Source organism: Acytostelium subglobosum (genome assembly GCF_000787575.1).
Source record: "Acytostelium subglobosum LB1 DNA, scaffold: scaffold32, whole genome shotgun sequence".
Classification (NCBI taxonomy): domain Eukaryota; phylum Evosea; class Eumycetozoa; order Acytosteliales; family Acytosteliaceae; genus Acytostelium; species Acytostelium subglobosum.
Window position 1 is genome coordinate 216,233 of NW_012236501.1, and position 19,275 is coordinate 235,507.

At 46.6% G+C, this 19,275-nt stretch overlaps 11 protein-coding genes across 11 annotated transcripts; 7 read left to right on the forward strand and 4 right to left on the reverse strand.

Annotated features, from left to right (window-relative positions):
* Positions 1-88: 88 nt before the first annotated feature.
* Positions 89-632, forward strand: SAMD00019534_113990 (hypothetical protein; the record flags this gene model as incomplete). The annotated part of the gene is made up of 1 exon (XM_012893403.1): positions 89-632. A coding segment is annotated over one exon (544 nt), but the record flags the coding sequence as incomplete, so codon positions are not given.
* Positions 633-1,333: 701 nt separating this feature from the next.
* Positions 1,334-2,323, forward strand: SAMD00019534_114000 (hypothetical protein; the record flags this gene model as incomplete). Its single annotated transcript, XM_012893404.1, has 1 exon — positions 1,334-2,323. One exon carries the CDS (start codon positions 1,334-1,336, stop codon positions 2,321-2,323), a length of 990 nt encoding a protein of 329 aa, XP_012748858.1.
* A 100-nt stretch (positions 2,324-2,423) lies between these two features.
* On the forward strand, positions 2,424-2,968 carry SAMD00019534_114010 (hypothetical protein; the record flags this gene model as incomplete). Its single annotated transcript, XM_012893405.1, has 2 exons — positions 2,424-2,454; positions 2,520-2,968. 2 exons carry the CDS (start codon positions 2,424-2,426, stop codon positions 2,966-2,968), a joined length of 480 nt encoding a protein of 159 aa, XP_012748859.1.
* A 220-nt stretch (positions 2,969-3,188) lies between these two features.
* On the forward strand, positions 3,189-3,476 carry SAMD00019534_114020 (hypothetical protein; the record flags this gene model as incomplete). Its single annotated transcript, XM_012893406.1, has 2 exons — positions 3,189-3,282; positions 3,322-3,476. Coding segments are annotated over 2 exons (249 nt in total), but the record flags the coding sequence as incomplete, so codon positions are not given.
* A 2,125-nt stretch (positions 3,477-5,601) lies between these two features.
* SAMD00019534_114030 (hypothetical protein) lies at positions 5,602-6,584 on the forward strand (the record flags this gene model as incomplete). Its single annotated transcript, XM_012893407.1, has 1 exon — positions 5,602-6,584. A coding segment is annotated over one exon (983 nt), but the record flags the coding sequence as incomplete, so codon positions are not given.
* A 252-nt stretch (positions 6,585-6,836) lies between these two features.
* SAMD00019534_114040 (hypothetical protein) lies at positions 6,837-9,393 on the forward strand (the record flags this gene model as incomplete). The annotated part of the gene is made up of 2 exons (XM_012893408.1): positions 6,837-7,162; positions 7,260-9,393. The coding sequence occupies 2 exons, from the start codon at positions 6,837-6,839 to the stop codon at positions 9,391-9,393; spliced, it is 2,460 nt and encodes an 819-aa protein (XP_012748862.1).
* A 114-nt stretch (positions 9,394-9,507) lies between these two features.
* Positions 9,508-10,983, reverse strand: SAMD00019534_114050 (hypothetical protein; the record flags this gene model as incomplete). Its single annotated transcript, XM_012893409.1, has 1 exon — positions 9,508-10,983. A coding segment is annotated over one exon (1,476 nt), but the record flags the coding sequence as incomplete, so codon positions are not given.
* A 284-nt stretch (positions 10,984-11,267) lies between these two features.
* On the forward strand, positions 11,268-13,304 carry SAMD00019534_114060 (hypothetical protein; the record flags this gene model as incomplete). The annotated part of the gene is made up of 3 exons (XM_012893410.1): positions 11,268-12,005; positions 12,409-12,647; positions 12,731-13,304. Coding segments are annotated over 3 exons (1,551 nt in total), but the record flags the coding sequence as incomplete, so codon positions are not given.
* A 57-nt stretch (positions 13,305-13,361) lies between these two features.
* Positions 13,362-15,538, reverse strand: SAMD00019534_114070 (hypothetical protein; the record flags this gene model as incomplete). The annotated part of the gene is made up of 3 exons (XM_012893411.1): positions 13,362-13,632; positions 13,714-14,723; positions 14,972-15,538. Coding segments are annotated over 3 exons (1,848 nt in total), but the record flags the coding sequence as incomplete, so codon positions are not given.
* Positions 15,539-15,849: 311 nt separating this feature from the next.
* On the reverse strand, positions 15,850-17,087 carry SAMD00019534_114080 (hypothetical protein; the record flags this gene model as incomplete). The annotated part of the gene is made up of 5 exons (XM_012893412.1): positions 15,850-16,154; positions 16,226-16,397; positions 16,464-16,670; positions 16,741-16,877; positions 16,961-17,087. The coding sequence occupies 5 exons, from the start codon at positions 17,085-17,087 to the stop codon at positions 15,850-15,852; spliced, it is 948 nt and encodes a 315-aa protein (XP_012748866.1).
* Positions 17,088-17,913: 826 nt separating this feature from the next.
* Positions 17,914-19,239, reverse strand: SAMD00019534_114090 (hypothetical protein; the record flags this gene model as incomplete). Its single annotated transcript, XM_012893413.1, has 1 exon — positions 17,914-19,239. The coding sequence occupies one exon, from the start codon at positions 19,237-19,239 to the stop codon at positions 17,914-17,916; it is 1,326 nt and encodes a 441-aa protein (XP_012748867.1).
* Positions 19,240-19,275: the final 36 nt, after the last annotated feature.

Genomic DNA, 19,275 nt, shown 5'->3' on the forward strand with positions numbered 1-19,275 from the left:
CATCAACAACATCAACAACATCAATAACATCAATGGCAATGGTGTACCATCGAGCGGGACTATCTCGCCACCATTGACTACACAACAGTATAATGGGCGACCGTATGGCAACGGAAGTTCAAGCAACAACAGGTCAAACAGCAAATGGATACAAGGATCAACAGCCATACCCAATTGATGATCCTTTGAACAAACTACCAATCATGAACAATCAATACCCTACTCCTCCTCCTCTTTACAACTACCGAGCACAGCCACAGCCACAGCTACAGATACAGCCACAGCTTCAGCCACAGCCACAGCAACCTTATATAAATGTAAAACAACAAACAAACTATATACCTGTAAAGCAACAACTACATCAACAACAACAACAGCCACAACCTTATGGAGCACCGTACTCAAACACATCAGGTCTGGGGTATCAACCGCAGCCCTTTGTAGGACAACAACAGCATCAGCCTCAGCAGTATCCTTACTTCAATACCAGTATGTTTGATCAACAACAGCAACAACTATTACAACAACAACATCAGTCTCCAACATCGAGAAGGGCGCATCAAGCCTATGGAAGTGGTGGTAATGGTGGTAATGTGGACTCTACATCATCACAGCCACAGCCACAGTCATGACATTTCCCGTGGGGTGCACGCTCTCTCACTCTCACTCTATCTCTCACTACCTCTCCAATAATACATACATACATTGTTGCCCAATAAACAACATTCATGAACGGCCTTGGTTGCATGGCTTGCTTCATCAAGTAATACTCAAACGATCTGATCAGATGTTGGGTACAATCACTTGATTGATTGAATATTGCAATGGTCACAATCATCAATGGTTGGTCAAATTGGACGATCATCTTATCTCGGACCTTGGTAGAATGGTCCATGGGGTTGTGTTTGATGGTCCTCCACACCACAAGATCAGAGTTAACTCTGTGCGTGTGTGAATGTGGGTGAGTGAGTGATCAGCTGATTGATGGTGATCACATGCTTAATACACATCAAGTGTGTGTATCTCTTAACACATTAATAAATGGAGAGTGATAGTAGTATTGATGGAAGAGGAGGGAGGTAGTGATGGGATGTGTGATCCCATCAAACAAACAAACAATCAATCATTCAAACACATACTTACTTATCACTTGTTGGGCCAGCGCTCGCTGTTCTTGTTACACTTGCTCACTACACATCTCCAACTCCATCTTCTATCTTATCCACCTTCTCTCTTTCTCTCTCTCACTCTCTTTGGACTCAAAGACAGACATAACATAATATAGATAGAAAGATAATATCATTCAATCAATCAATCATTCAATCATTCATATATGGACAGGATAAAGAGTATATTGACAAGAAAGAAGAAGGATAAATTGGCATGGATACATTTGGATAGATGTACAAGTACAAATAATAATAATCATAATCATCATAATAATAATCATAATAATAATGGACATGGTGGAAATAGTGGGCATCGATATCACTCATCGGATGAAGCATCGGACGACTTGATCCCCGAAGAGATCAGGTCCATCTCACAGGTGGCCGACCTGTCCACATCAGAGCGTCGGTGGCTAACTACCACACTCAAGATACCGCCACAGCTGATCGAGACACACTTGGCCGTGTTGCTGAACGTGCTCAACTACCTGTCGCGCAAACAAGGCGTGTTCTACTGCTTGATCCCCGAGGAACAACGTCGCAGACACTCAATATCACGCATGTTCACATCAAGTCGCTCGCGCACACCATCCACCTCGAGCACGCCGGCGTCGACTTCGCCATCACTCCATTCATACGGCCCATCGATCAATCTCAAGTGCAGTGGCGGCAGCGGGCTGGCGGTGGCCGTGTCGGCCGTGCCCTCGTCCGACGTACTCACGCTTCAGCCGCGTCGTCGCGGCGACTACAATCGCATCTTCATCGAGCCTGGCCGCTACCACTCGTTCCCCGAGCAGGAGAGTCTGGCGATGGCGCGACTGGTGATCGAGGAAGAGGAGCCATCGCGCTCATTCAAGCCGTGCGAGCAGAGCACGGTGATCAAGGGTGCGTTTGGCGCAGTGCACCACATGCTCTACAGCAACAGCCTGAGTCCGTTCAACAACCTCGAGGTGGCGCTCAAGAAGATGGACCACAAGTCCGAGCGCAATCGACGCTACAACCTGAACGAAATAGCCATGCTGCGATACCTCAAGCATCCCAATGTCGTGGGCTTTGTCAACGCGTATGAGAACCGCGACGAAGAGCTCTGGATGCTGATGGAGTATATGGACGGTGGGACCATTCGCGAGGCCATCCAAAGCTTCCACCTTTAGCGAAAAGTACGTGGCCTACATTATCAAACAGACGCTCCAAGGGCTCGAATATCTCCACTCACTCAACATCGCACATCGCGATCTCAAGTCTGCCAATGTCATGATCAACAGCAAGGCTGAAGTGAAACTGAGTATGTATATCTTGCGGTTGGCTACACTCTCGCGCTCACTCACTCACCATTCTCTCGCGACACAGTTGACTTTGGATTCGCGATCGACTTGACGTTGTTGCAGGCGGACATTCATATGTGTGGCTCGCCATTCTGGATGTCGCCAGAGCAGATACAGGAGAAGCCACATGGTGTGTCGGTGGACATTTGGAGTCTGGGCATTATGACGCTGGAGATGATGCGTGGCAGTGTGCCGCGCAGACGCTCAAAGATCAAGTCGATGTTCTTGGCGGCAACGATTGGTGTGACAGTATCGCGCGATAAGAAGTACAGTGCACATTGGTCGAATGAGTTGATAAGCTTCCTCACGGCCTGTCTCCAAATGGAACCACGACAAAGAAGTACTGCCAGTCAACTGTTACAACATCCATTCATCGTGGCCGCTGCCACCAAACAAGAGATGCTTGATCTTCTGCCGCTACTCTTCATGTCCAGTAGCATTGGAAAGTATTGTTCAAACAGTTCAACGCAGTGAGTGAGTGAGAGTGAGTTATACATGTACATGTACATCATGTATTTGTTCGCGACTTGAAGAATAAAGCATGTACTTTGAGCTCAGATTCAACTTTTGAAGGGTTCCAAAGCATGCATTCATGCTTTTCATTCAAAACAATTGTCTCGCTCCACATCAACAGATAATGGCTTCGACAGCAGCAGCAGCAGCAGTTGTATCAGCGGCAGCAACAGCAACAGCGACTACAGCACCAAGATATAGTGGTATTCAGAAACAAGTATTGTCTCTATATCGTGGATTTATAAGACAATCAAGATTGAATGATTCAAAGAATAATATAACAACAGATACACCAGCATCAAGTTCATCAACAGCATCATCATCATTGACAAGTTATATTAGAGGACAGTTTAGAACAAAGTCAAAGTCAGTATCAAGAAGAGATATATCAAAGATAGAAATGATGATACTCAAAGGACAGCGTCAACTCAAGTTAATCAAGAGTCAAGATATGAGTGGTTTCTCTTTAGTTCAATCACCAAACAACAACAACAGTAGTAGTTAGTAATAGTTAGTTAGTTAGAGTCAACATTTCAATCAATCAATCGAGATATATATACACTGCACATGAGGACTCTGATGAGTCCCCGCAACCTCTTCCTCTCCCCGACATTTCAAGATATCATTAAACAATACATGCCTGGATAATCGATGCGTCATTCCAAGGCTTATACAACAAAGATGACTTAGGATTAGTGATTGGTCAATTCAATTGCATTGACATACACATAGATCATAGGTGTACACCATCAGTTTGTCAATGATTCGACACATCATCGTGATTTGACCTTGACTGACTTGGGTTTGTCAGACACCCACCAGGTGGGTCTTTCGCGACCTCCTCCATTGCATGTCATTTTTTGTTTGGAAAGTGAGTTCCTGTCTTGATTCACCTAAATATCAGCTTGATGCATGTTCAATGATTAATCATAAATTGATAGATAGATAGTAGTAATAATAACTATATACACAGATATAATATATATATTTATAACATAAAAAAAACACTGTATATTGCTTTAAATATTGTAACAATAATAATAGATAATAAGTCATGAACACTTTAACAAAGGTCGCCAGTAGTGCCGTGACCTCAAGTGGCAGTTTAACATCAGCCACTCACATATGTGCATTGTTGATCGCTGCAAGATATTATAGTACATCAACAATCAAACATAAACAACAACATATAGGAAGATCATCAACTCAATCAAACAAAAGAAGTGGATTGTTATTCAACAACAGCAACAATGAAGTCAAGTTGATGTCATACAATCACATGATGTCCACTGTTGCTGATATTGATGCAGCCAACAATCAGTTGAGAAGAATGTATTCGACAAACTCATCTCCCACAAACATTCCTGTGACGGTCGAGCCGTCCAGACCCATCGAGATGCCCACACCCTCAGCCAGCCAGTTTGAGACAGTCGGATACAGCCTGCTACCAGTGATCAACAAGCTACAAGAGATAACATCACTCATTGGAACAGAGATCAAGTTGCCACAGATTGTTGTAATTGGATCACAGTCCAGTGGCAAGTCATCGGTGTTGGAGAACTTGGTCGGACGCGACTTCCTGCCTCGTGGCTCGGGCCTGGTGACACGACGCCCACTCGTCCTCCAGCTGAACCGCATCGAGCACTCAGAGGCTGAGTGGGGCGAGTTTGGACACACGGGCGACGTCAAGTTCAACTTTGATGGAATCCGAAATGAGATCGAAGCCGAGACAAACAGAGTGGCCGGTTCCAACAAGGCCATCTCGAGCGACCCCATCATCCTCAAGATCTTCTCACCCAACGTCATCCCACTGACCCTGGTCGACACACCAGGCATCACGCGTATTCCAATCGGCGACCAGCCCACCAACATCGAGGAGAAGATCCGCGAGATGGTCCTTGACTACATCTCCAACCCCAACTCAATCATCCTGGCCATCTCTTCGGCCAACCAGGACATTGTCACATCCGACGCTCTCAAGTTGTCCAAGGAGGTCGACCCCGAGGGCAAGCGTACGATCGGTGTGCTCACCAAGCTGGACCTGATGGACATGGGCACCGATGCCATGGAGATCCTGCTCGGCCACACCGTGCCACTGAAGCTGGGCTTCGTTGGCATCATCAACAGATCACAGCGCGATATCCAGAACAAGAAGCCCATCTCCCAGATGCTCAAGGACGAGGAGCGATGGTTCCAGAATCATCTGGTGTACAACAGGATAGTCAATCAATGTGGATCAATCTACTTGGGACAGAAGTGCAACAAGATACTCACCAAGCACATCCGCGAGTCGATGCCAGGCGTCAAGAACCAAATCCGCGCCCTCATCAAGAAGTACCGTGAGGAGCTCGAGAACTATGGAGAGCCAACTCCCGATCGTCCATCCGAGAAGTCGCGTCTCCTGATCGACATCATGAACCGATTCGCAATGCAGTTCAGAGCAGACCTCGAAGGTGTCAACGATGATCAATTGACCGATCACATGTAAGTCTCAAATCCTCAAACATCCCTGGAATGATCCCATACTCACTCAAACACAATCAATCAATCAAATAGTAATGGTGGAGCCAGGATCAGATACATATTCTCACAAGCATTCAAGTCAAACAAGGAGCGCCCATTCGAGTGGCTGACTGATCAGCAACTGCGACTGGCATTGAGGAACTCATCTGGAATACGCCCAACAATGTTCATCCCACAGAAGACATTTGACGCGTTGATTAAGATCCAGATTGAGCGATTGAAGGATCCAGCAGTGCACTGCGCCGACTTGGTCCTGGACGAGATGCTAAGGATACTGACACAGGTGGACTCACACGTCTTCTCCCGCTTCCCAGTGTTGCGCGAGAGGATTGTGGAGGTGGCCAACAACGTGCTGAGGAAGCTACTGAGCCCCACCAACAAGATGATCTCGGACATGGTCGACGCCGAGTGCAGCTACATCAATACATCGCATCCAGTGTACACGGCCGAGTTGAACAAGCTGCTTCACTCCAACACCAAGCCATCCATGGACGACGACTCGTCGTACCGTATGCAACAACAGCAACAGCAACAACAACAGCAACAACAGTCTGGTGGCGGACTGTTTGGCTTCATCTTTGGCAAGAAGCAAGACACGCCACAGCCAGTCCAGACCAACAACAAGAGCAACTCTCAAACACAACAGCGCAACCTCTTGTATGGCATGGACGAGAACTACACCGATGAGGAGAGGAAGCAGATCCATTTGTTGAGTATGTACCATAGTCCACATTCAATCGTTCAATCACTAACTCACACTCAATCAATCCAACAAACAGAGCGTCTACTTCACAGCTACTACGAGATTGCACAGTTCAATGTACAGGAGAACACTATTAAGATCATCTCACACTTTTTGATCGACCGATCAAAGGACATACTGCAAAGAGAGTTGTCGACGATACTCTATGACGAGTCAATGGTTGATGTACTGTTGCGAGAGAATGAGGTGGTCGTTGCCCGTCGCAATGAATGCATTCACAAACTGGACATACTCAAGAAGGCCAAGAAGAGTCTATCCGTCACCGAGATGAAGGACATGCCACTGCAGTTCTATTGAGCCTCAATAAAGCCCTCATTATCCATCAATAATTGGCGCCAAAATTCAATTGGGTGGGTCCAATCAGAATCGATTTATTTTCAATTCAAACATCACTTTGGTGATGGTCTCTGATTAGAACTAAGGCGCCACACATATTCCCATATTGTTGATCACCAAAGGTTAACTTTCTTTATACCATCCGTATCATTAAGTTATAAATTTTATCACCTTTTACCATAACTACAACATACATCATCATCATCCATGGATGCCAATACAAGTATCCTGGCTGAGGACACAAGTGTAGTCAATGCTAATGTTGCCAACAAAGGTGGTGACACTAGCGTCAACACAAGCGTAATCAATGACACGAGCGTATTAGACACAAGCTTGAATACAAGTATGTACGTCAACAACAAAACCAACGACAACAACAACAACACAAGTAGTAGTAGATTGGCCAAGGCCAAGCATGATCACTTCAACACAAGTCCACCATACTTTGCCATAATCGTACTCTTCAACAGAGATGGTACCTTTAGCAAACAAAACAAAGTCAAAATGTTTGACAATCCACTTCGCTTTGGAAGGTATGTCCATGACATGTCATGTCGTCCAGGTCCTCTCCATCCAATCACTAACTCTCCATCATTCCGCGGGGAATCACGTGATCATGATCCAAAACAGAGACAATACATGCAACTTTGTCTTGGACAGACCTGGCGTGGAACCATTCCATTTGGAGATATACTATGACAATGTGATCAAACAATTTATACTGAATCCATTGTGTTCAATGTCAAAGAGTGACACGATTAGACTCAACTTCATTCCTGGCATTTACAAAAAGGTCATTCTTTGCAATAATGACATTGTCTCGGTGGCATTCCGTTCATTCAAGGTTGTCTTTAACATGGACGTTGGTGGCGTGGACATTCCCAACTCATTCTTCGACTCACCATTCCTCCCTGGCACTACCACCGCCATTTCCAAGCCCATATCTTCATTTCCAATGGCATTGGACCCCCTGCCTCATTATGGTGAGCGTCCAATCGCCACCTCCGCCTCGACTTCAACGCACAACACGAGTGCTGACCCACTTCTGGCATTCACAAAGAAGAAGCCACTCATCAAGAAACCAACTCCCAGGACTTCGTTTGCTGGTATCATGACCAGCGAGCCCTTGAATGACAAATCAATGAATGTGCACGAGACCATTTGGAAGAAACATCAGGACGAGAAGAAGGAGAAGGATGAAGCGAAGAATGATGAGGAGAGCGATCAAGATCAAGATCAAGATATGTTGGACAACAAGGAGAAGCCATTTGTCAGGCTGCCATTGCACAAGTCAATCAAACAACAGCCATCCACTGTTAGCAAGCCAGACAATGCTGCTGCTACTGCTGCTGCTACTCCTGCTACTCCTACCAAGACATCCAACCCCAAGATTAAGGCAAAGACCAAGACATTGAATACGAGCACAGTCACAGATGAGAGTGGAAGTGATTGTGGCGAGCCAGAGGACAAACACAAGAATGACATTGTTATTTCACTTGGATCAAAGAGAACTCTCGATGTTGGATATCGCCAGGTACCATCGTCCAAGAAACGTGCCAGTGTCAAGAAGAGCAGGATTGAGGACGAGATGGTAGAGAGAGTGAAAGTTAAAAAGGACGAGGAAGTTGAGGTTGAGGATGAGGATGAGGAAGTGGAGCAAGAGGAAGAGGAAGAGGAAGACGACGTCGAGGAGCAAGTCGAGGAAGAGGAGGAGGAGGTAGTGGAGAAAAAGAAGAAGATAGTGAGGAGGATAGTGAAGATGGTGAGAAAGACACATCCTAAAGTCAAGGAAGAGGTACATAGTGATTTGGATATGGACGATGAGGAACAGGAGGACGACGATGTTGATGATGATGATGATGATGATGACGTATCGGACATATCACCAATCAAACCACCACCAAAGAAGAAGGTACAACAAAAGACACCAAAGAAACAAACGACACCTCGAACCAAGAAGACCACTCCTGGAAGGCAGAGGAGTATATATGTCGATGCGGAGACAGAGGAGTCAGATGAGGACGATTCAGATGAGGATGGTAAAGTCAATATTCCAGAGGGAGCGATCTCATGGAAGACGGCCAACATATTCATTCCCAAGCCCGCACAAGGAAAGAGTCTGGAGGCTGCACTCAAGATGCATCGCCAGTACTACGATAGCGAGCCAGACCGGTCAGTCAAGCAATCCGAGAGCAAGGAGAGTTTGCTCAAGATCCTCGACGGCATGAAGAGCGTCAAGTATGACAACAAGTCGTGTGTCATCGTCGGCCACTACCGACGCCTGGTCCAGGGCGAGGATGCCAACCTGACGCGCTACTACGAGAAGATCACCAATCCACTGTCGTTGTGTATCATCAAGAACAGAATGTTGAAGGGCCATTACAACACGCAGAACTTGCCAGGCTGCATCTGCATGGACTTTGAAGTGATGGTGGAGAACCATCTCCGGTTCTTTGGTGCCAAGAGCGATGAAGGCGTCTGTGGCCTGGTGCTCCTGGAGCACTTGTACAACACACTCAACCAGCAATCCCTCCTGACCGATGAGGAGTTTGCGGCCAAGTCCACTAGGCTGGAGAACATGTACAAGGGAAAGTATGGAGCCAAGGCTGAGGCGACACCAAAGCGTCGCAAGTCCGTCAACGAGAGTCACGATGTCAGTATGGCCGAGGAGACAGAACATCAGGATGAAGATGATGCAGATTATGACAACATCAACATCGTCAATTCAGAACTTCCATATACAGATAGCGAGGGTGACATGTAGTTGGTTGAACATTGTTGGAGCACACGTCCATTCGTAGTCGCCCATTCAATCAATCAATCAAACATTCAATCAACCAATAAAACGATTGTCAATTAACATAAACCTGTGATCTTATTTGTTGAAGTGTCTTCTAGCCAACTCGACAAGAGTGCGCACTGGCTTGCCAGTCATACCCTTGACGATGTAGGGACCATCCTCGGTGGTGTAGGACACACCGGCAATGTCGAGATGAGCCCAACGGTCAATTTGAACAAACTCCTTCAGGAACATGGCGGCAGCACAGGCGCCTCCAGAGCGGCCGGCAGAGTTGACCATGTCGGCGTACTTTGAGTCGAGCTGCTTTCTGTACTCCTTGAGGAGTGGCATGCGCCATGGACGCTCGCCAGTGTACTGTCCACAGCTGTCAATCTCTTGCCAGAGCTCGTCGGAGCCGGCGAAGCAGCCGTAGAGGTGAGCGCCCAAGGCAATGTCCATGGCGCCAGTGAGTGTGGCAACGTCCACGATGGTGACTGGGTTGAAGGTGTGAGCATAGTGAAGGGCGTCACCAAGGATGAGGCGACCCTCAGCATCGGTGTTGTCCACCTCGATGGTCATTCCATTGGCAGCGATCAGGACATCGCCTGGCTTGGTGGCCTTGCCCGATGGCATGTTCTCGGTGAGTGGTGTGAGAACGGTCAGGTTGACGTTGAGACCGAGAGTGGCAGCGGCGTAGATCGAGGACACAGTGACAGCGGCACCCTGCATATCGCCACGCATCAGACCCATTGCTGCGGGGGGCTTCAAACTGATGCCACCAGTGTCAAAGGTCACACCCTTGCCGACGTAGACGACGGGTGGAGCGGTTTTGTCCTGTGCGGCGCGGTAGTTGATCTCCAAAAAGATGGGTGGCTCGTCACTTCCAACGGCCACACCCAAGAACATGCCCATCTTCTTCTCCTCAGCCCATTTGCGGTCGTGAGCAATGATCTCCACCTTGCCCGATGACTCGAGTGCCTGGAACTTCTCCTTGACCTGCTGGACAAAGATGGTTGGTGTCATAAGGTTGGCTGGTGTGTCGGCCAGTCTGCGGGCAAAGTTCTGTGCGTCGGCCAACACCTTGCCGTCCTCCCACGCCTGCAGGGAGGCCAGCTTCTCGGGCTGGTATGGCTGGATGTCGTAGGTGATGTTCTTTGAGGTGGACTTGATCTCGTACTTGAAGACACTGAGGTGAGCGCCCTCGGAGCAAGCTCTCAGCTCGCCGATGGAGGTGTCGACGGCGATCTTGGTGGCGCCAGCAGCCTTGAGCGACTTGACACCCTTGCCAACTGCACGTCTGATGTTCTCGCCCTGCTCATAGATCGAGCAGGTGTTTCCAAACTTGCCAAGGCCGACGATGGCCACACGGGGGAATTCCGGTGTGACATTATACACTAAAAGGCTATCACCAGACTTTCCCTTATTATCAGACAAACGGAAAGCATTAATCAATGCATCATTTGTCTTTGAATTGATCTCACTACCCAGAGTGGACCATTCCTTCATATCTTCATAGCAGCCAACCACTACACCGCATGGTGAGCATGACTGTTCATTATTATTATTATAAGACATTACTATTGATTGTTTGATTGATTGATTGTGTTTATATGTATTTATAAGTTGTATATGTTTATGTATTAGTATTTGAATGAATAAGTGAATGAATGAATGAGGTGAACATCGCGATTCAAATTGAAATTTAACCCAATTAATACATCTTGAGTTCATGTTGTCACTCACCACACCACTTCGTTTTACAACAAAACTTGGATTTCGTTTGTTTTCCCAACTTTTAGTTTGATTCGTTCATTCATTTAAAAGTCATACTTATAATTAACCAATCAAATATATAATATATGATGGAGGTAGATAATAATAATGAACAACAACAACAAGAAGAAGGGCAACAATGGGAGCAGGTTAATATATTGCCATCAACAATGTCACTCACAACATTCTGGTACTGCATGGAGAAATGGACATTAGACCCTCAACACATAATGAAGCCAATCAAACGTTATCATGTACAATCAAGGTCGACATACAATGCTGCCAATGAACAATTAACACATATGATCTATAACAACAATGTATTTGAATCTACACCAACATCAACAACGACAACAACTACATCGACAACAACTGATCAACATGAAGACTTGGGTGATCATTCATCAGTTTATTCAACAGACTCTGCACCAATGTTGAAAGAGTTGGATGATGATAGTGTGGAATCGGAGGATTATCATGATGATTCGGTGAGGATGATATCGTTTAGACGTCATCTCATTCCAAGACTCACTCAGAAGGACAACCCAATCGATGACATTGTCGTACACACCAAAGACAACAACTCTTGTACATTCAAGCCTGTCCTACCATCGCCCACCACCAACGTCATTGAATACCTCCCATTCTATTATCCCAAAGTGATCCAATTCAGATTCAGATATATTCCAATCGATAAATCAACTGCCGCTGCTGCCACTGCCACTGCCACTGCCGCGACTACGACTACGACTACTTCGACGACGACGACGACTACTAAGACTGCACCACCAAGTGGGCATGGACATCATGATCATGATCATAATGAGCCTCAGGAGCCACAAGAACCTCAGGCCAACTTGGTGATGGAGGCATTGTACTTCCCCAACATTGATCAGACAGAGTACAAGGAGAAGTTGCGAAAGATATCAATGCAACTCCTCGAGAAGTTGAACAAATGGGGCATCGGTCACGACAATGGCTACAAGAAGAGAATGTTCCACGACCGCATCATTCCAAAGGACACCTATCTCGACTGCTACGAGAAGCTCAAGATGAAGTATAAGTATGTTTGATCGCATGTCAGTGCACTCGAAGTCGCAGATGCTAACATTGCGCTCGCACTCTAGGAACTGGGCCGTAGGTTGGGAGGACGTTACAAAGACTGATCCACAAAAGTTTGTGTTTGAGGATATTGCCATCGCAGCGTATATTATATCGTTGTTCCATATGGAGAATGCTGATCGTGGTACACCAGAGAAGAAGCAATCATTCGTTGATATTGGATGTGGCAATGGATTTCTCGTCAACCTCCTGAACATGGAAGGATATCCAGGTATTGGAATCGACCTCCGTTCAAGAAAGGTCTGGGAGAAGTACAGTCCAGAGGTACGCGCCAACCTCTTTGAGCGCGGTATCTATCCCAAGGACCAAGCATTCCCAGAGTACGACTGGATCATTGGAAACCAGTAAGTAATTGATTGATTGATTGATTGAGTGATTGAGTGAGATGAGGCCATGGACTAACACGCACGTCTCGCACCCTTCACAGCTCCGATGAACTCACACCTTGGGTGCCTTACATTGCATCCAAATCGACGAACCAGAGGTTCTTCTTGTTGCCATGTTGCTTCTTTAACTTTATGACCAAGTTCCAGGACAACGATCCTAAGCTGGGCCAGTACACCACCTATTTGAACTACATTGAGAAGGTGTCCAATCAGTGTGGATTCCAGGTGATCAGAGATGCCATGCGCATCCCCTCCACCAAGAACATTGTGTTCATCTCTTCATTGCGCTCGCCACTCATCTCGGAGGAGCGATTGAATGTACAGCGTCAGACACTGTTGGATCAGTCCAAGTTCAGAGAGTTCACATTGCGACCCGAGCAGAAGAAGTGCACTCCAAAGAAGCGATACAGACCTGGCGAGTACAATCCACACTTGGGCAAGATCATGCCACCCGATCCCAGACTCGAGCAAAGGAAGTTACTCAAGGCAACGATGATTGCAGCCAAGAATGCTGCGAATGGTATTGTTCCTCCATCTCCAACTCCTACTCCTTCAGGTGACGACGCCAACAACAACAAGGACAACAAGGATAGCAAGGACAACAACAATGCGAACACCAACCCAACAGGCGGATCATCGACATAAACCTTTTATAACATGATGACATGATTAGTATCTGGCTCTTGGAACTCCAAAGTCACGGCTTGTGGTAGACTTGTTACCATAGCCTCTGGGCTCACCCTTCTCATCTAGATCCAGTGCGAGGACCCTGTCTAGATCCTTCCACTCCTTGTCGGCACCGGCAAAAGCGATTGATGCGCCATCAATCTTTGATGCCTGCAACTTGGTGAAGCACCATCTATTGCACACCAACACATCAGTGCTCTTCTTGCTCCAAGCTGCATGCTCAAACAATAGTGCTGCCATGTAGGTCTGCGAGAGGCTATTGGTATGTGGGGGAGATGGTCAGGAATAGTTCCATGTTTGATTGATTGATTGAATGAGTGAGTGAGTCGCGACTTACAGATAGCTGAACTTCTTGGCATTGGCCATGGCCAAATCAAGCTCGCTGTTGGCCTTGTGGCGATCGTAGACTTGGACACATTGGGTCAAGGCCTTGGCGATGATACCCTTGGCATAGGACATGTCCTTGGAGGAGCTGTTGATCTTCTCTCCGACATACTCGACAAAAACTTCCAATGAGTTGTGGGACTTGATCGCACGCCAAACATCCATTGAGAGCACATTGGTGGTGCCCTCCCAGATCGAGGTGACCTGGGTGTCGCGAAGTAGACGAGGGACATCTGAGTCCTCCATGTAGCCAGTGCCACCCATGCACTCAATCGTCTCGGATGCCACCATTATGCTCTGCTTGGCCGTGTAGAGCTTGGACAGCGGGGTGAGGATGCGAAGCAACGAGTCCTGCTTCTTGCTCTCGGCGAGCTCGGACTTGCCCAGCAGAAGACACACGTCGAGCAGGAACTGCAGACCGGCACGGTACTCAATCTCCATCTCGGCAAGAGTGGACTGGTACAGCGGGTTGTCGGCGAGCTTGGCGTCATTGACTCTACGTCTGTGCGAGAAGTCGCGCGCCAACGCTACGCCACGTCTCATCGTGGCAACAGAGTGCAACACGTTATGAATCCTCGTGACGTTCAGGATTGAGGCGATGACGGGGACACCGCGGCCCTTGGGTCCAATCATCTTGCCGGGTGTGCCCAACAGCTCGATCTCTGTGGTGGGCACGGCCTTGGTACCAAACTTGTTCTTCAGCTTGTGAATGAGCATATTGTTCAACTCGCCGTCCTCCTTGCGTATCTTGATGAAGAAGGCTGATAGACCTCTTGAGCCCTTTACAAACTTGCTGTCCTTGTCGCAACCCTTGTCACGAGCCAACAATATTGCGCAGTTGGCTGTTGTGGCACTTGTAAAGTACTTGTATCCTGATATATCATAGGTGTCTGGTACATCAGCTCTCTCCACAGCCAATGTCTCAGAGTTGGCAATGTCTGATCCTCCAGTCTTCTCTGTCATCTATGGATGTTGGAGTGCGAGTATGAGTTAATGTCATCATGTTCCAGTGATTGAATGATTGAGTGATTGATTGGATTAGTTCCAGTGATGGTGGATAAGTGAGCGATCGAATGATTGTGATTGACCAAGTGATAGTTCCAGGTTTGAGTGACGAGAGATCGAATGATGGTGATCGAGCGAGTGATTGGAATAGTTCCAGAGATCGAGTGATTGAATGAGTGTAGTGATTGATAGATCATATGCCTTACCCATTGACCAGAAGTCCAGAACTGATCAGGATCACGAGTGATGAAGTGTTGATATACTTCTTGCATGTCAATGCCACCGTAGAGCTCGATGAGACGTGCTGCACCATCGGTCATTGAGAGTGGACAGTCAAAGACGGCACTTGAGCATGCTTGAAGGTAGACCTTGAGGTATTGGTATAGTCTGCTGTAGGCGCCTTGCTTGCGTTCATAGCCAATGCTAACCAATCCCTCACGTGCACTGTCATCCTTCAATATGTTCCAAGCCTCGTCAACTACGATGCGATCGACACGACGACCCCATGAATCATAGGCGATGTGCTTTGGTGGGTTGTTCTCTGCGGCGCGACCCCATTGCAATATATCGGTGACTACACGACGACCGTAGTTGATCAAGTCCGGTTCGATCTCTGCCAACACTGGCTGTGGCATCACCCTCTGTAGCGCCTGCAACAAATAACTGTCCTCTAAGTATTGATTGCCCAAGTGTGGCGCATCCTGCTGGAAGTAATCGCGTCCACTATATCCTCTCTGTGTTTGTGTTGTCGTTGATGTTGATGTTGATGTCATAGTTTATTGCTATTACTATTATAACTATGATGGATTGATTGATTGAATGATATGATTGAATGAGTTATTGTGTTGATTGAGTGAGTGTGTGAGGCTGGGTGATGATCACTTGATGAATTAGTGGGGGTCACATGATCAATCTTGATGAAGTTGGAATGTCCATCGAGGATTGCAAGTATCAACAAGTATCTGCCACCTAGTCCACGTCCTTCAATCAATCAAATAAAACGAATGAATGTAGTGGACCAACTACAGTGATCAATCAGAGTGATCAATTATCATGTCAATTGATTGATTTAATGGACCTGTGATTAGTTGAGTGAGACGATCAGTTGGTCATAGTAGTAGCCGGCTGAGGTCACGTTGTGGACAATGGTGGGTGGGGTTGTAGTCACGTCAACTGTGATCAGATAATCGATAGAGTAGACATCGGCTGATTGGGCAGAGAGGTAGATGGTTGACTCGCCTACTGCTTGGTTGGTGTACAACAAGAGGGTATCAGTCCATACCAAAGGCTTGGCATTTCCAGTGACAACATCCATCAAACTAATCTCTCCCGATGCTCCAAGTACCATTGTTCCAGGGTAGTACGGCATGTACTGCATGGTAGTGATGACTAATAAATGATTGATAGGGTTAGTGATTGAGTGATTGATTGAATGAGTCTGTGATGGATATGATACACACAATCTTTCTGAGTGACTGAGCGTACTACCTTTCCAGATGTTGCATTATACATCTTGAGTGGATTGGTCTTGGTTGGGTTGGTATCGGATTGATAGTATACCATGTAGAGGTTCTCAGGTGGGTAGTATCCAGCGGCAACATTGATTATATTGCTGCTATCAAAGTGAACTTTCTATGTTTGAGAAGTAAGTACAATGTTTGATTGAATAGAATGATTGATTGAATGGACTATACTTACATCATAGACGACAATATCAAGGCCTGTCAAGGTCAGGTGACCAGTAGTGAGTTCGGAGGTTAGATAGTTGTAGACCACAAGGTTTAGGTTACCAGTGTTGGTGTTGTAGTCCACCTCAACAAACATGTAGGTGAGCGGTGCCTTCGAGATGACCCTACGACTTATCACTTTCTGTGTCTTCAAGTCAATAGTGTAGAGATATGACTTCTATATAAATGTTTGAATGTAGTATGTTAATGGATCGAAGTGGATTGAACGAGACTGATGAGAGACGTACCAAGATAGGACCAAGACCTCCACCATTTGTAGTAAAGATGGAATACATAATGTTGTTCTTGTTGTCGACTGTGGTACATTTACTACCACCATCCTCTGGCACGGCCTCATTAAACTCCATCAATACAGTGAAGTTTGCTAAGTATCAGTATCCGTGTGAATGTAGTGTGGTTGGTGAAGTGATGATAGAGTTGGAATGAATATATATATATATAGCATACCATTGGCAGGGTTTAGTATTTGGATCTGTTGAGTACAGTTATAATTATCTTGTGGTATGGTGAGCAAGCCATAAAGTGTCTCTGCTGATGTCATTGGAGACGACATCAGAAGGACAACCACGATCATTAAACATAATTTATACATTATTGTTTATATATAGAATAATAAATATGACAGATTATTAATTGTTTGAATGAATCTGATAATTATCGGTTGTTGTTGATTAAATAATAAATCAGGTGTCGGTTTTCGAAATTGGTCAAACACCTCTTCAGTGTTTGGACACCCCAAGTGTCACTTTTGATTCATTTTCCATTTCCTTTTCGCAGATTCGTTGATGGAACTTGCCATGAATTGTTGTTGTTTCGTTGCGGATCAGCCCCCTTGTTGGCCTAAATCACTCTTTAGGGTTATATTACATTGGCTTCAAAGACATAGATATGATTCGAATCAGTTCTTTGGTTTCTGAGTGTTGTTGTTGATGGGTTTTAAATCCAACAATGAAGATGGTGTTGTCCCAATTAGAAAGCGATCGTTACATGTCCATTGTATTAAGATACGTCGATTGATTTGTCCGTGAATCCTTCCTTTGAATTGCATAACGCATGACTTAACATTGATTGATTGAATGAGTGAGTGAGTGGGTGATCGATTGATTGATTGAATGAGTGAATGAGTGATGGATTGATACATACATCATTTCCAGTTGTGCCATCAAACTGATCAATGGAGGTATTGTTGTTGTTGTTGTCCCAAATAGTGAGCGATCGCTACATGTCCATTGTGTAAGGATTCGTCGATGGCTCTGTCTGTGAATCCTTCCTTCCTATTCTTACAAAGGAATTGAACCATTGATAGATGTCCATTGGCAGCTGCACGCTCGATAGTGGTATTTGTGCATCCTTCAGTGCGATGCTCGTGTAAGAACTTGACCACGTCGAGATGTCCTTGGTCAGCCGCTCGATGCATGGCCCACACAGTGCAGCCCTCGGTCCTGTGCTCGTGTAGGAATCGCACAACTTCCAAGCTGCCACCGACTGCTGCGCAGTCCATCACTGTTGGTCCACACTTCTCTGTTCGATTGTAATGCAAGAAACTGAACGACATCCCCTGATCCTGCAGCCGCGGCAAATCGCATGGCATCGTCTGTACACCCCTCTGTCCTGTTATGATGGAGGTACTGTACAATGTCCAGACGACCTAGTCGCGCGGCCAGGTCCATCGCTTTGGTCGTACACCCTTCCGTCCTGTTGTGGTGGAGGAAGCGGATGATATCGAGATGGCCATTCTTTGCAGCACCGTTCATCGCGTCGACCGTGCATCCCTCTGTCCTGTGCTCGTGGAGGTACTTCACCACGGACATATGTCCATTGGTCGCGGCCATGTCCATGGCCTTTGGACCACAGACCTCAGTCCTGTTGGTATGTAGCCATTCAACAACGCTCAGATGCCCATTTGTCGCAGCCATCACCATGGCATAGGCAGTGCAGCCGAATGTTGAATGATTGTGAAGGTACTCGACCACGTCCAGATGTCCCTCGGCTGCCGCCTGGTTCATCGCGCTTGATGCGAGTGTGCTAACCAGCTCATCACGAGGCATGTGATTGAGATACTGTACGATGGCTAGATTTCCGTTGCGAGCAGCCATACTGAATGCTTCGCCCGTGCACCCCTCATCCCTGTTCTCAAACAGGAATGTGAGTACATCCAAGTGTCCATTAGCCGCAGCATTGTCGCCAGCCTTGGTCGTGCAGCCTTCGTCTCGGTTGTGATGTAGGAATGTGACCACCTCAAGATGTCCATTCGATGCTGCGTTGTTCATCGCCTGGAACATCGATGACTCTTCAGTCCTGTTGTGATGTAAGAACTGGACCACATCCAGATGACCATTTCCAGCTGCCAGTATGAGTGCCTTGTTTGAGCAGCCCTCAGTCCTGTTGCGATGAAGGAACTTGACCACGTCAAGATGTCCATTGGCCGCAGCGGTGTCCATGGCACCGGTCGTGCAGCCCTCTGTACGATGCTGATGTAGGAACAGAACAATATCCAGACGTCCATCGGCTGCAGCGTTGTCCATGGCATCAGTTGTGCATCCCTCTGTGCGATTATCATGAAGGAATTGAACGATGGAGAGTGTAGACGCGAGATTCATTGCGAAGTAGGAAGCAGGCGCGCCAATATCATGTAGGTAGCGTACTAGTTCAATGTTGCCAAAGGCTGCCATGGCATCAAAGACATGTGATACTGTGCGCATCAGGTCTGGATGAAGATAGTACATTGCTCGTATCATATATGCATGACCTGGATACAAAGC